At 53.7% G+C, this 13,875-nt stretch overlaps 2 protein-coding genes across 4 annotated transcripts in view; both read left to right on the forward strand.

Annotated features, from left to right (window-relative positions):
- The first annotated feature begins 773 nt into the window (after window positions 1–773).
- FIGLA (folliculogenesis specific bHLH transcription factor) lies at window positions 774–6,757 on the forward strand. Its single transcript, XM_026715154.2, has 4 exons — window positions 774–1,013; window positions 2,763–2,915; window positions 4,551–4,787; window positions 6,642–6,757. The coding sequence occupies exons 1-3, from the start codon at window positions 774–776 to the stop codon at window positions 4,782–4,784; spliced, it is 627 nt and encodes a 208-aa protein (XP_026570939.1). The 3' UTR covers window positions 4,785–4,787; window positions 6,642–6,757.
- Window positions 6,758–9,406: 2,649 nt separating this feature from the next.
- ADD2 (adducin 2) overlaps window positions 9,407–13,875 on the forward strand; it is a 35,455-nt gene continuing 30,986 nt past the window's right edge. Inside the window, exon 1 of one of the 3 annotated variants that reach the window (XM_026715131.2) lies at window positions 9,407–9,656. The gene's annotated coding sequence lies outside the window, so the exon portion shown is untranslated. The remainder of the gene's footprint in view (window positions 9,657–13,875) is intronic. The other 2 variants (XM_087938785.1, XM_087938784.1) reach the window with 2 other exon arrangements.

Consider the following 13,875-nt stretch of genomic DNA (forward strand, 5'->3'; position numbering starts at 1 on the left):
CAGTTGGGCCTCACCTTCGTGTTTCCTGTTCCTGTGCAAGAAATGCATCCCATTGGCTGTCAGACTCCCAGGGGCGGGGTCTTAGCTAACCTGGTAGACTTTGCCTGGACCACAGGGCTTCACCTGAGTGCTGGCTGATGCGACCTTCCCAGGTGTCAGGTGGTGAGATGGGTAGAGGCCTTTATTATGTAGAATACTCTGGCCTAGGCCTTAATGGCCCATTAGCAAAGGGGGGTGGGGGGCTGAGCTTCTGCCTCTCTGAGGTGAGTTTCTGCTTCTCTTTTTAGGGGAAATATTCTGCCTTTTTAATATTTCCTAGGATATTCCATTTTTCTAGGAGTGGGGTGGGTGCTAACTTCCTACACAACTTACTGCAGACTTATTTTTCTCCTCTAACTGGCTAGAGGCTGAACACCTGGTGAGCCACTAGCCAAGCTGCTGACCTCCAGCAAGGGGCCTGTGGGGGCTTCAGTTCAGCCAGGCTGATTGTGGTGGGTGCAGGGAGGGGCTGCAGGCTCCCATTTCCCGCCTCCCACCATTTGGGCGATGATGGCTCTGGGGTGAAACCAAGCGCCAGGGAGGCCTTAAAGCCCAGGCGCTCTGGAGCTGCAGGAGGGGAATGGCCTCTGTGGGGAGGTTGCAGGCCACCCGGCCCCCTCCCTTCCCCTTCCACCCCTTTCCCCTTAAGAAGCAGCAAGGCAGCCTCAGCTGGGAGCCCTTTGGCCACCTGTGCCTCGCTCCCATGACTCTCTGCTCTGCAGCAGGGGGCAGGCATGGCCGAGGAGGGCTCTGGTGGGGACTCTCAGCAGCAGCCACTGCCGCTGCCTCGGCTCTTCCTGGCCCCTCCAGCTGAAGTCCTGGGCGAGGTCCTAAGCGAGCAGTTTGGGCCCCTGCCTTTCATGGCTCCCATTACACGGATGAGGAGGAAGCCATCGGGCTACTACTATTCCACTGAGAACCGAGAGCAAGTCCTGGGCCGGAGACGGGCAGCTAATGCCAAAGAGCGAGAGAGGGTAAGCAGGTGGGGGGGGCCCTCCCCACTGGCTCCCCTGGCCCACCTTCCTCCCGGGAAGTTTCTGGTCTCTGCTTGGCTGGGAGGGCTGAGGCTTGTCTAGGCAGGCAGAAAGCAGGTGCAAGCGTGCCCTGTGTCCCAGCCCTGAGCACTCCCCAGCCTGGCCTCTCCCAGGTGCATTGGGATGGCAAGCTGGCTGAGAATCCTTGGTGCCCACCTGGAGTCTCCGAGGGGAGAGAAGGCTGAGTTTGAAACCCCTGCTCTCCTCCCACGGGAAGAAAAATACACCCCCCACCCCCCACCCCAGTTCAAGGCCGGCTGCACACCTGGGAGGAGCCATATCTGTAATCTGTTGTGTTTGAAGGAAGAATGAAATGGCTGCTCACCCATACTTGCCCCATACTTGGGTTACAGTTGTCTTGTCCAAAGTCTGGTGCCCACCTGGGGACTGTGGGCCCAGTTGAAGCTGCATGGTGGGAGGGGGCCACGTGTGTAATTGCATGGGGGGGGAGGGGGCTCTTCAAAAAGCACCATGAATGCCCAGATTACGCGTCTTCTGAAAGTCTCTCCGTAAATGATTTTTTTCATGATGCCTCCAAAAACAGGCACTGAATTTGCACAAGCCAGACCCTCTGCCAGTTCTCTCCCAAGTTCTGGTTTCCCAAGACCTGAGAGGAGGTTTGGAGCAGTCTTTCTTGAAGTTGGCCCCAGAGTCTCTGGAGGCCCCCAGGACCCCCCCAAATCAAAATTATTTGCCAGATAGTGAACATATTTCCCCAAAATAAAATTTGTATCATTTTGAATATTTTAAAATAATGTTTTTTCATGGGGAATATTTATGTTAATGCACAATGGGTTTAATGTTATTTTTACATCATTCAATGAATATTTTATGAATCATTTTAATTAAAGGCTGCAACAGTCATGAGGAATGGGCATTTGTCATGGTGGAGGTGGTAAGGGGAGATCGGCGGCTAGTGGGGCACCCTTTGGGGGGCTTGGGGTCAACCCAGACTTTTCTGGAACTGCTGGGTTTACCAGTTCTTCTGAGAAAGGAGCAATAAACCAGTTCTTGGCACTTTTGGAGCGAGTTCTTATCAATAGCTTCAAAAGTTGACTGCATAAACATTGGAAATGCATCCATGGCTATTCACACGGGTCGTATCAGGTTTGAACTAGGAGGCTGGCAGTCACATCTTGCCAGAGACAAAAGCCATGAAAGATTGCCAGGGTTTCATGCCGCCCTCTGGTAGCCCTTTCAGTCCTGGTCTGGATCATGGTTTGTTTGGGGTTTATCTAATACAATGTAATTGGATAGATTCACACAACCCGCTTTTATTTACCATCGTGGTGGAGATCGTGAAACACCAAGCCAACTGCATATTTGGCTTAGCATGATATGTGAACCGTCTCCAAAACCTCTAACCAAAGAAATAGTTGTGGGGGAGACCATGTAAAAGAGACTCTTCATTACAAAAGCATTGAGAGTGACAGCCAATACTACATATCTTTAAGAATCTTGTTCAACTATGTTTGGCATGTTTCTAAAACTTTTGAATAGTTGCTATTGAATGCTCGGAATTCAAGCTGCCTTTTAAACTACATGATTTTATTTAAGCTCATGGTTTTATTTGTCCCTTCTAATGAAATTGCCCTGTGCAATTTTCTATTTCCTCATACAGACAAGCATCCACAAGGCCTACAGCTGATTCTGATCATTCACCTCACCTCACCTTTTTTGTCTAAGCAGATCAGGAATCTGAACAGCGGTTTCTCCAAACTGAAATCAATTGTCCCGTTGATTCCAAAAGACCGGAAGCCAAGTAAAGTGGACATGCTTAAAGCCACGGCTGAATATATTCGCCTGTTGCGCTTGATTCTGAAAGAAACCGGAGGGCTCGAGGTAGGCGTGAAACCGCTGTCTTGCTAAGACAACACCATTCTGTGAACTCAATGTCTGATCCTGCACTGGGTAATATGCCAGGACTCTTTTGCCAAGTTCCAAACCATGGAGCCTCTTTTTCATATATGCATTTTTAATTTTTTAAAATGTAGCTGAAAGAGCACTTTATGCTGATTAAAAGCTTGAAATAAGCATGAGGACACAATGGTATCGAGCAGCAAAATCGGAGTGAAAGTGTGCACAACCAGCCCTCCAACAACTCCCACCCCCAAGAACAGAGTTATAGGAAGGTGAACAGTCCAAGGCCCTGGGAATGTGTGACTTTCCACCCCAAAACTGGACACAATTCCTGTGACATTCCAAAAGTTGCCTCTGGAATATGTCAGTTAAGGCAAAAATTGTTAAACACATTTCTAACATACTTATACTGCGGCCACATGTGGTTAGACACAAAAGGAATTGGTCTCCAGTACGGAAGCACTCAGTGTATTTGCAAAACAACAGAATATAATAATACTAAAGTGTACCGCCAATAAAAAGGGGAAGTAAAATAATAATAAAAGATAATACTGCAGCCACACCCCAAGGGTTAATATACATACACATTAGATAAAAAAATGTAGTAGTCGCTGTACTTTTACTGTATTTAAGAGCCCTGGTGGCCCAGTGGTTAGAGTGCAGTACTGCAGACTAACTCGCTGCTCACTCCAGGAGTTCGATTCTGAGCGGCTCAGCTTTCCATCCTTCTGAGGGGGGTAAAATGAGGACCCGGATGGTTGGGGGCAATAGGCTGATGCTGTAAACTGCTTAGAGAGGGCCGTAAAGCACTACGAAGCGGCACTTAAGCCTCAGCACTATTGTTATTTTGTCTGCTGAGAGACTTCAGTGTTTGGCAGAGTGATGGCCTAAGAGAAGAAGCCCTCCCTGCGTCTCATTGTCCTGGCATGCAGTGCCCCATCATGCTGTCCCATATCAGATTACTGGGCTGCACCTGGAAGTCTCTTTTCCCCTCCACCACGCTTGAGCTGATCAACAGCCCACCCAAGATGAGGAAGTGGCATTTGGGGCTGCACAGCTTTCGATGTCAGGAAGGACCACTGCCTCATTTCCCAAAATAAATGGTGCCCACATGTGAAATGTTCTAAGAGCATTTCCATACCAAGCCTGAAATGGCACCATCAGTTTTGTAGCTTTAGAATTTGTCAACTGTTGAAGGTAGACTAGACTAAGGAGCCAATCGATGACTTTCCTTCCAAAGCTGCAGTCATAGAATCTTGCTATCTGAATGCGCTTCTCCCTCCTTTGCTTCATGGGAACGAGAGGAGGAGACCTTTTCTGTGGTGTTGACTCCCGCTCTGTCTTGGCCTGGGCTCAAGCCCCCCTTCTCTGCCTGTTGCCTAGTTGGCGGCTGCTCTCCCTTCTGGCCCTCAAAGCCCTGTGGCCTTCCCTCTCGTAACGGTATGCCAGAATGACCTTGGGAGCCAGGAGAACGAGCTGCAGGCTGGACAACCGGCCGGGGGCTGAATCAGTCCTGAGCTCCTGAGAAAGGAGCTGGCCCTCGGGGCTTTCCTCACCCGGGGAGCACCTGCTGGCCCCTTCCCTCCAGCCATGCCATCTCCTTCCTGCTTTCCTTAGGGAGAAGAGGCTGCCAAGAGCCCACCTCCTGGGCCGGCTTCAGAGGTGGAGCCCCCCGAGAAGTGCCTACCAGGACCCGTCCCACCCCAGCGGCCCAGCTGTTTCGTCAAGACCAAGAATGGCCTGGAGGTGGTGTGGGCCAATCAGGGGATGCCAGGCCCCGCTGGCCCCTGGGGGGAGACCGCCCTGCCTGCTGCTTACTTGGGGATCGCAGAGCTTCACAAGAGCGAGTGACGGGTAAGGGTCCAGCAGAGTTTCATCTCTGGAAAAGGGGCTTCCTGTACATTGATTAGAGCCTGTTAACTGTTAAGTGAGCGTGAGGACTACTAACTTAGTTTTGCTCCATTAATTTTAGTGGTGCATTTTAATTTCTGCTCTTAGAGGTGGCTTGGCACATAACTGGTTCTCCTGAAACATAAAGCTCCCCCCGGGGTCTTACAGATGAGGGGATGGGTTCCCTCCCCCAACCAGGGCAGCAAGAAAGCCCCCCATTTGTCATGACTGTAGCGGAGGAGGAGGGGCCTTCGGAGACCCTCCAGGCTCTGAGAACTCAAAGCAGAGCCGCTTTCCAAGCTAACCTTCCCCAGAGGCTTATTTCAGATATTTGGGGAGAAAGAAGGCGTGCCAGCCCAGGCAGGAAGGCCCAACCAAGTCCAGGACTGGACACGATGTGGCGAGACCGAGGGCAGCCGGAGGGCATTCCTGGCCTCTCTTTGAGACCTTTGGCGGGAGGGCATCTCAGTCGATCTTCGCCCAATGGGCAGAGGTGGCAGGGGCGAGAGGGCGGGGATGGGGCGCTGTTTTCGCTCTCCCCAACACCTTTATTCCCATGGATGTCTCCCGGGGGTGTGCGTGAGTGGATTGAATGGGAGGAGAGAGGTCAGCAGATCCAAAACTTACCAATACTGGTAAGCGAAACCGGAGCTGTAAGAGGCGAACTGGTGTCCCCTGCCAGTGGCCCCAGGCCAGCCTCGCCAGGCCCAGCCTTCTAAGCAGGCGAGGCCAACCGGGTTTTTGGTTAAGCCGCCCAGCCTGGATTGCAAGGCCGGAGCCTTCCTCCTGCCACTTCCCAGCCATCGGCTGCCTGGGACCAGAGGGCAACTCACATCGGTGCCGTCATTGCACCTGCTGGCACAAAGGCGGAATGACCCATAGAATGCCAGGTCTGGGGGGGCAGACCAAGACCAGACCAAAGGCTGCCTGCCACCTACTAAGAAAGCCCAGCGAGGGAGTCTGGAAGCCTCTCCTTATTTTGAGTTTGGATACCTCCCCCTGTCACCTGTCCCACCCTCTGGCCCTGCAGAGAATCCCTCCGTCCACCTCCTTTGCCTTGGAGAGCCTCCCTGCCTACAACCCTCCCTGGGCCCACAATCCCCACAGCCACCCTGTGTGAAAGTGTTTCCCTCTGAATCGCCTTGCACTTAGTTTTAGGGTGACCCGGAGATCTCAGGTTATGAGAAAGGGAAGAAGGGAGAAAAGGAGGAGAGCTTCTTTCGGCCTTTGTGGTCTCTTGACGGACATGATTGTGAATGCCTGTCTTATGCCTGTCCCAGTGCGGTAGGCTTTCTTTTAAGGCCAGCTGTCCGCACGCACGCACGCACACCCACCCACCTACCCACCAGTGATTTGGTTGTTCCTTTTTGCACCATTCTGAGCTCTTCCGTATCCTTCTTGGGATACCATGGCCACGTGTGCTCTCAGGAGATTAGAATAAGGGCATTGTGACTCAGCTGTGCTATTTGCCTTCCCCTCTTAACGATGCCAAGAACGGCTGTAGAGAAAATTCCCCTTTGCCTTGTAGATTCTTTTGGCAATTTTTAATCTATTCAAGGCTTTTAAAGAACAAATTTAAACAATTTGTTCTTTGACAATTTTCATGTGATTTTAAAAAAAATCTGTGTTGCTACTTGTATGATCCCACCTTTATAGATAGAATAAAACTATTTACTTTACTTCATATTTTCTTCTGTTTATACCTATTGTGTATATATGTTTTATTTATTATTTTTGCTCTATAAAGCTGCCAGATTTTTTTTTGATGATAGCTAGCCATATCCAAAGATTAACCCGTATATATAAATTGTCTTTCAGAGACCCATTTATGAATCAACAGAAGATCTTTTCATCACACGGAGCACTTTTGAATATCCTCTTCTTCATCAGCACTTCTTGGGTTTAAAAGTTAATAAAAGAGCCACACTAGTATTCTTGTTTTGTAGGTGTAGAATCACTGGAAAAAAAATTCACTGAGGCTGGAAAATCCTTCAGTTTGCAGAAATACCTGCAAGTTCATTTCCTCCTATCAAGAAGTTCATGGACTTTAAAAAATCCCCACTTCGGCTTCCCTCTTGTGTTCACTGGCTGGTTAAATTTTGGGGAGGCAACAATGTTTAGCCAAACATTTAAGCTTCCCCTAATTAGGACCCCACAGTTGGCAGCAAGTCAGTCATTAGAGCTGCCACGCTGAACGCAGTAAACCCATTTTCTGCCAGGGTCAGGCTCCCCGGGGGAGCCTCTCATGAGCAACGGGGAAAGGCGGCAAAGACCCTGCCTGCCCTGATCCTCCTCCCACCTCCCACTTCCCTCCACACAACCCTGTGAGGCTGGTCAGACTAGTGGGGAAGGGTGACTGGCTCAGAGTCGGCCAGTTGGCTTTCGTGCCCAAGGCAACCACAGCAGCACTTCGACTTCACGGTGTTTCACAGCAGTCTCTGAGCGTTTGCTGAGCCAGCCTAGTTCCTCCAACAATCTGGTCCTTATTTTACCGACCTCGGGAGGATGGAAGGCGGAGTCAACAAGGCAGGACTAGAACTCACAACCCCCTAGGTTTCCAGCTGGGTGCCTTAAAGCTAACATGATGATGGGGTTGAAGAATAGAATGCCTTCCTCTTGCTTCAAAAGCTACTTCCAATTGTTTTATTGCCCTCCAAATAATAAAACTGTAGAGTTGGAAAGGCGGCATTTAATGCAAGAATCCCAACTAGATGATGGCTGTCTACCTGCACCTGAACACTGGAGAGCCTAAAACCGCCTGTTCTTCTGAGCTGCTGACGATTCCTGGAATGCAGAACAAAAGCCGGCCAAAAAGGAGGACGGGGTCCTGAGACCCGAAAAGCCACTGGATGCCGGCTTCTGAGTGGTTCACGAGGGGCCTGTGTGGGCAGAGCACTCTGGCTTCTCAAATGCATTTAATGTTGCAAATATATTATTAGAAATTCCAATTTGCAAATGAATTACCTCCTGGGTTCCTTTCTGGAAATTTTTAAAAAGTAAACCATAAATTTTGCTGAACAGCTACCTAAATGGTACCTATCCTAAGGGCCACGGAGGAGCTGGCAGGCGCAACCTCTGGACCACTTGACTAGGAGGACCCCCGAGTCGCCCCTGGAGCTCAGGGGAAAGCCAGAGAAGCGGAGCAGGAGGTTGGACTAGAAGACCTCCAAGGTCCCCCTGCCCATTCTTGCTCTAGAAGCCCTGCAGATCAGAAGGAAAACGTTTGAGGCAAATGCCGCTACTGCCACCTACTGGCCATCTAAGGGAAAATAAAGGACGTGAAGTGGATTCACATTCGAGCAGGATTTCAAAACGATTATTTAAACTAACCGTTAAGTTTTAAATTGAATGAATTCTTATTTCCTGACAGTGATATTTTCAAAAAATGTTTTACCACCAAAAGGAAAAGGTAAATATTAGGAAAAGCTAATATTGAAAGGGGAACAATAATATATGTAGAAGGAAGCCTAAAACTGCTCACTCATAATAGGAGTGAAGAAATATTCAGGGAACAGAATTGATCCGTTTCTGGAGTAAAGCTGGCTGAGGAATTCTGGGAGTTGAAGTCCACAAGTCTTAATGTTGGCTAGATTGGAGACCCCGCTCTAAAATGTGGGCAAACCATTCCATGGTCCCCAAAACAAAACGGGGAGGCTGAAAGGAAAGAACAGTTTTATTGTAAATATCTGTTTGTATGCATGTATTATCTTTTGTTACACGAACAAGGTGACATTTTTTAAAAAAAATCTCAGCTGAGATACAGTTTTTTTTTCCTTTTAAGCTGAGATTTTGCGTTACTTTCCAAATTTTATTCATCTGGCATTTCCAAGGCTGGTGTGGATTACAAACCGCAACCAGATGAGCTACAGGAGGGATTTTAAAAAGAGAACCGCGACCCCTTGAACGGACAGCCGCAGAGGCGCGCAGAGCCCCAGCCGGACACCTGTGCAGCGCGCTTGGTCCTCCGCCCGCAGGCTTTCCCGGCCCCTTGCCAAGCGGGTTTTCCGCCCCAGCCCGGCAGGGCCCTCGCTGCCTTCCCCTCGCCTGGCCGGCCGGGCTCCTTGGGCAACCCGGCTGCCTCGTGCCGAGAAGCGCCCTGCCAGGCGGGGGCCACGCGGCGCAGGGCAACGCGCCACCGCCCGGCCCTGGCGAGGGAAAGCAGCGGGCGCTCTCCGGGCGGCGGCCTCGGCCCCGCCACCTCCGCAGCGCCCAGCGCCGGCCGGAGAAGCCCCGAGACGCCTCGGGCTCCGAACGCGCGGCCGCGCCGCCCGGCCTGGACGCCACCCCGCCGGGAGCCGCAGGCCGAGCAGGTGCGGCGGGCGGGGCTCCGGCGGACCACAGCCGGTGAGGGCGGGGGGTTGGCCTGCCTCCGCAGGTGACCCCAAGACGCCCCTCTTGGCTCGCTCGGCCGGCCGCGCGGGGTCCCCGGGGCTGTTGGCGTTGCGGCCCGACCCTGCGGCGGCCGGAGAGCCCGGCTCGGGCCGGCGGCGCAGCGGCGGCGGCGGGCGTGGCGGGGTCGGGCGGGGCGCCGCGCCGCCTGCTGTTGGGCCCGTCTGCCGCCGGGGGGCGCTCGGGGAGGCGCCCTTTTGTCGTCGCCGGCCTCGCGGCCCCGAGCCGGGTGCAGGTGGCGGCGGCGGCTTTCTGCGGCGCGGGAGAGGAGCGCCGGGCGAGGGGAGGCGGCGGCTGCGGCGGCGAGGTGAGGCGGAGCCGGGCGCGGGATGCTGTGAGGCTCGCCTCGGCCCGCTCGCTGCCTGGGACGGCTGCACCTGCGAGGGCGGCCCACGCGCCCGCCGCACCCTCGCCCTTTCGCAGCGGCCTCCTGGCAAATGTGCGGTAGGTTGCCGAGGCGGCGGGGGAGGTTGGGGCCTGAAGCCCCTTTGCCGGCAGAAGCGGGTGGGGGCGGCTCTCCCCAAACGGCTCTGCAGAGGGTAGGAAGCGCCCCCCGCGACCAAGCGCGAAGCCGACCGAGAGCCGGCCGCCTTCCGCCCGCTGCCCACCCGCGCCCGCCCCGGCTTGGCCGGAGGCAGAGGCGCCTCGTGGGGGCCTTCGGAGATCTCGGGGGGGCTGCAGCTTCTCGGGCAGCGGCTCCGCCCGACCCGGGCTCGGCAGCCGAGCGGCTCTTTTCCGGGCAAAGGGGCTGAAGCCCCCAGACCAGGCCCAGCCCCCGCCCGCCCCTCCCTCCCTCCCTCCTTTTGTCTCTGGACTCTCCCCTGCCAGGCCAGCGGGGGGAGGCTCCCTCAGGGAGATGCGCATCCCGAGCGGTTGGCTCGGAAGCCGCCCGGGATGCGCGAGGGGCGGCTGGGCCGGCGGCTGTGAGCTCGGCTCCCCGGCTCCGGCGGCGGCTGGTTTCCAGGACGGCATTGTCATCCTGCGGGGCGGGGGGAGAAGGGGGCCTCGGCTTCTCCGGAGGCGGCGGCGGCGGCTTCCTGGGCCCCGGCAGGAGCGTCGGTGGAGGCGCAGAGGCCGAGGGAGGCGCGGCTTCTCGGTCCCATTTGCCGGAGGAAGCCGAATCGGGGCGGGGGGTGGCGGGGACGGGACGGCGGCGTTTCTCGCTCTCCTCTGAACCGTCGCAAGTGGCCGCCGCCCTCAAAGCCGAGAACTTTTGCCCAGCTGGAAGCGGCTCCGGCAGAGCCGGGCAGCCGGAGTTTCGGGGCGCGCGATCCCAGTGGGGCAGCCTAGCTGTGGGGTTCGGGGGAAGCCCCGACTCCGCGGGCGCCTTCGCCCACAGCTCCCGTCACGCGGAGGGGACGCCTCGTTGGAGGCTCCTGGGACAGGGAGGGCAGGCGGCCTGGGTCAGGCAAGAGGCGACCCAGCCTTAAGGGAATGGCGGTTTCCTGAACTGATTCCGTGGCCCAGGTTCATCCAGAGCCACAGAATAAGAGAGGTGGAGGGTCCCTGGAGATCTTCTAGCCCAACCCTCTGCTCAAGCAGGAGACTCTAGGAAGGCAGACAAAGGGCTGCTGGCCCATCCTCCATCCCCGAGGAGCCCTTCCTTCCTCGCAGAGGCCTCCCTTTTGTACTGGGGTCTCTCAAAGCTTTCCCATAGCTTGGCCAGGGTGTCTAAGGGAAAGGAGCATCGTGCTGCACAGCTGAGCACTTATAGTGCCACGAGGAGAACTACAGAAGCATAGGCTGCAATTAAAGGTAGGCGGGGATCTGCAGCAGATCTCTTAAGGGGAGATCCAGGTGATTTGTGTCTCCTCTTTCTGCCCCCCCTTCTCCCCCCAGAGCTCGTCTGTTGGAGTGTAAAACTGGGGGGGGGGGGGGAGCTAATTTCACCACCTCCAAGCTACCTGGGCCGCCTTCTCCCTGTTGCCCAGTCCCTGCCCGTGAGGGCCATGGCTGTCTGGTCAGCCTTCCTCTTTGGCCTCCACCGCTTCCTTTCCTGCCTTGCCTGCAGAAAGGACCACTGAGCCTCTCCCTTGTCACATCACCCTCAACGAAGGGCTGGTCTTGCACATGTCTTTTCCGCGATAGGTTCCAGCTGCCGGCGCTCCCTGTGCCTTAGAAAAAGCCAGTCTCGGTTTCCATGGTTATGTTCAGCCTTAGATATTAGTTGATGCCAAAATGCAACCAACACACATGCAGAATGATGGGGAGTCTCCGCTTGCGGCTGCTTTTGAAAGGAGAGAGAGAGCCCTCATTCCGTTGAGTCATAATTATGGCCGTTCCATTGGAGGAGGAGGAGGAGGAGGAGGAGGAGGAGGAGGAGGAGGAGGAGAGCCTCTGGAGTGGGATTTTTCCAAAAGGAAATCCCATTTCTAGCTCCATGAATAGTGGAAGGGAGTCATTTGGAAGGGAACCTGAGCCGTTGGCAGGGCAGGATCCGCAGCAGCAGCAACTGTGCCTGTAGATGTGAAAAGGGGGCCTTCCATGCCCCCCCCATCACAGGGGGGAGCTTCCTGGGGAGGGGAGAGAATAGCTCCAGAACAGGGGTGTCAAACTCATGTCGTCACAGCAGCCTCCTGTGACATATCAGGTCTTTTCTCGCCTTTGCTAAATTGGGCGTGGGTGTGGCCAGCACGTGACGCCTCAAGTGCAGACGATGGGGGCAAGAGCCGGGCGGGGCCTTTTTCCTCGCTTGGACTTTGCTCCTCCCAGGAGGAGAGGAGGCTCCTCTGCAGCTCCCAGGTCCACTTCGGAGCTTGGCCGAGGGGCAGGGAGCCAGCGCTCGAAATCCAGCCTACTACTTAGATACCCCCTTGTGCAAAGGCGAAAGGACACTCACCAGGGGAGGCAGGATTTGCTTGCTGGTTTCAGGACTGAGCCAGTGCCCACGGCTGCCTGGCCCTGGCCCTGACCCCAAAAACTGCAGACCAGTCAGCCTAACATCAGCACCCGGGAAGGTCCTTGTGCTGTCCCAGCCAGTCTATGGGAATTGGTTAGTTACTTAGGAATTGTGAGCTGTCCCCTTAAGGGAATGCATCATGGTAAATGTAATGAAACATATCCTAGGAAATGTCACGTGGCCACATCTGTATTCCTAATTGGCCACTAAATTGACCCTCGAGGGGTTGAAGGAGGTCCCCTCCATTCTTGCCTGGACTCATAAACAGATAAGCAGCTATCGCTATGAGATGGGTTAGGAAAATAACCATCTTTTACCTGCAATGCTGATATACAAAGGATTGGTCATTATAGAAGAGCTTCGTCACAAATGTGAGTTATGAAGATACCTGATGTACCAATAAATGTACTTTGTTATGGATGTTTTGTGGAATTATCTATCTGCACCTGCACAGCCACAAATCCACCTCTGTGCATGAGACAGGACAGAATAGTCCTGGAAAAGATGATCAAGCAACAGGTCTTGTTCAGAAGCAACCAAAGTCATCACCAGTAGCCAATGGGTGTTTCTCAAAAACGGATCATGCTAAACAAGTATTATTTCACTTTTTGACCAAGTGACTATATCAGTTGGCCAGCAACATGCTGTGGACATCGTATACTTAGACTTCAGCAAGGCATTCGACAAAGTAGACCACAACCTACTTCTTGGTAAGCTAGAAAAATGTGGGAAAGACAGCATCACCACCAGATGGATTTGCAACTGGCTGACAAACTGCACTCAATGTATAGTCCTCAGTGGAACTACATCTACACAGAGCGGGTAAGCAGTGGGGTCCCAGTACTCTTCAATATTTTCATAAACTATTTAGATGAAGAGATAGAAGGGAAAATCATCAAATTTGCAAACATTAAGCTGGCAGAAATAGCCAACACCCCAGAAGATAGACTCAAGATCCAGATGAATCTCCAGGGACTTGAACACAGGGCCCATCCAACAAGATGAAATTCAAGGTAAAGGAGAGTAACACGAGGCTTAAGCAAAAACAAATGTAGAAGTAGTTTAGGTAAAGTCTGGCTCAATATCAGAGGATCTTGGAGTCCTAGTGGAAAATCACTTAAATAGGAGCCAGACGTGTGCGGCAGCAGCCCCCCCCCCCCAAACCCCAATGCAGCCCTACCTGGCATTAAAAGCGGGATAGAAGCAAGATCCCATGAAGGACCAGCATCACTTTGTGAAGCCGTCTTGCTAAGAGTACGCCTGCAATACATCCAGTCTTGCTCACCAGATTATGGAAAAGACATTGAGACTTTGGAGGAAGCCTAGAGAAGAGCAGCCAAGATGGTCGGGGCCTGGAGGCTAAAACATACGAAGAACAGTTGCAGGAACGGAGTACCAGGGTGTCTAGGGAAGAGAAGGACCGGGGGAGACAAGATCGCAGCCTTCCAATATCTGAGGGGCTGCCACAAAGGGGGGTTCAGCCTGTTCTCGGAAGCCCCGGAAGGCAGGACAAGAAACAACGGATGGAAACCAGCCCCGGAAGGGAAGCAACCTAGAACTAAGGAGAAACTTCATGGCAGGGAGGGGGATTAACCAGTGGAGCAGAGGTTGCCTCCAGAAGCCGTGGGGGCTCCAACACGGGATGATTTCAAGAAGAAACTGGACAGCCACTTGTCTGAAATGGGGTTGGACTAGAAGTTCTCCAAGGCCCCTTCCAGCCCTGGTGTTTTTTGATTCCAAAGGGTCCAAAGGGCTGGGAGGGTC

The sequence above is a fragment of the Pseudonaja textilis genome, chromosome 9 (assembly GCF_049901715.1).
Source record: "Pseudonaja textilis isolate UNSWEBS1 chromosome 9, rPseTex1.2, whole genome shotgun sequence".
In the NCBI taxonomy this organism is placed as follows: Eukaryota; Metazoa; Chordata; class Lepidosauria; order Squamata; family Elapidae; genus Pseudonaja; species Pseudonaja textilis.

Excerpts from the sequence above, each read along its gene's own strand:
- FIGLA (XM_026715154.2), top strand. The coding sequence starts at position 774 with ATGGCCGAGGAGGGCTCTGGTGGGGACTCTCAGCAGCAGCCACTGCCG. Across the intron at positions 1,014-2,762 it reads ATGCCAAAGAGCGAGAGAGG|ATCAGGAATCTGAACAGCGG; the intron begins GTAAGCAGGTGG and ends TTGTCTAAGCAG. Across the intron at positions 2,916-4,550 it reads AAGAAACCGGAGGGCTCGAG|GGAGAAGAGGCTGCCAAGAG; the intron begins GTAGGCGTGAAA and ends TGCTTTCCTTAG.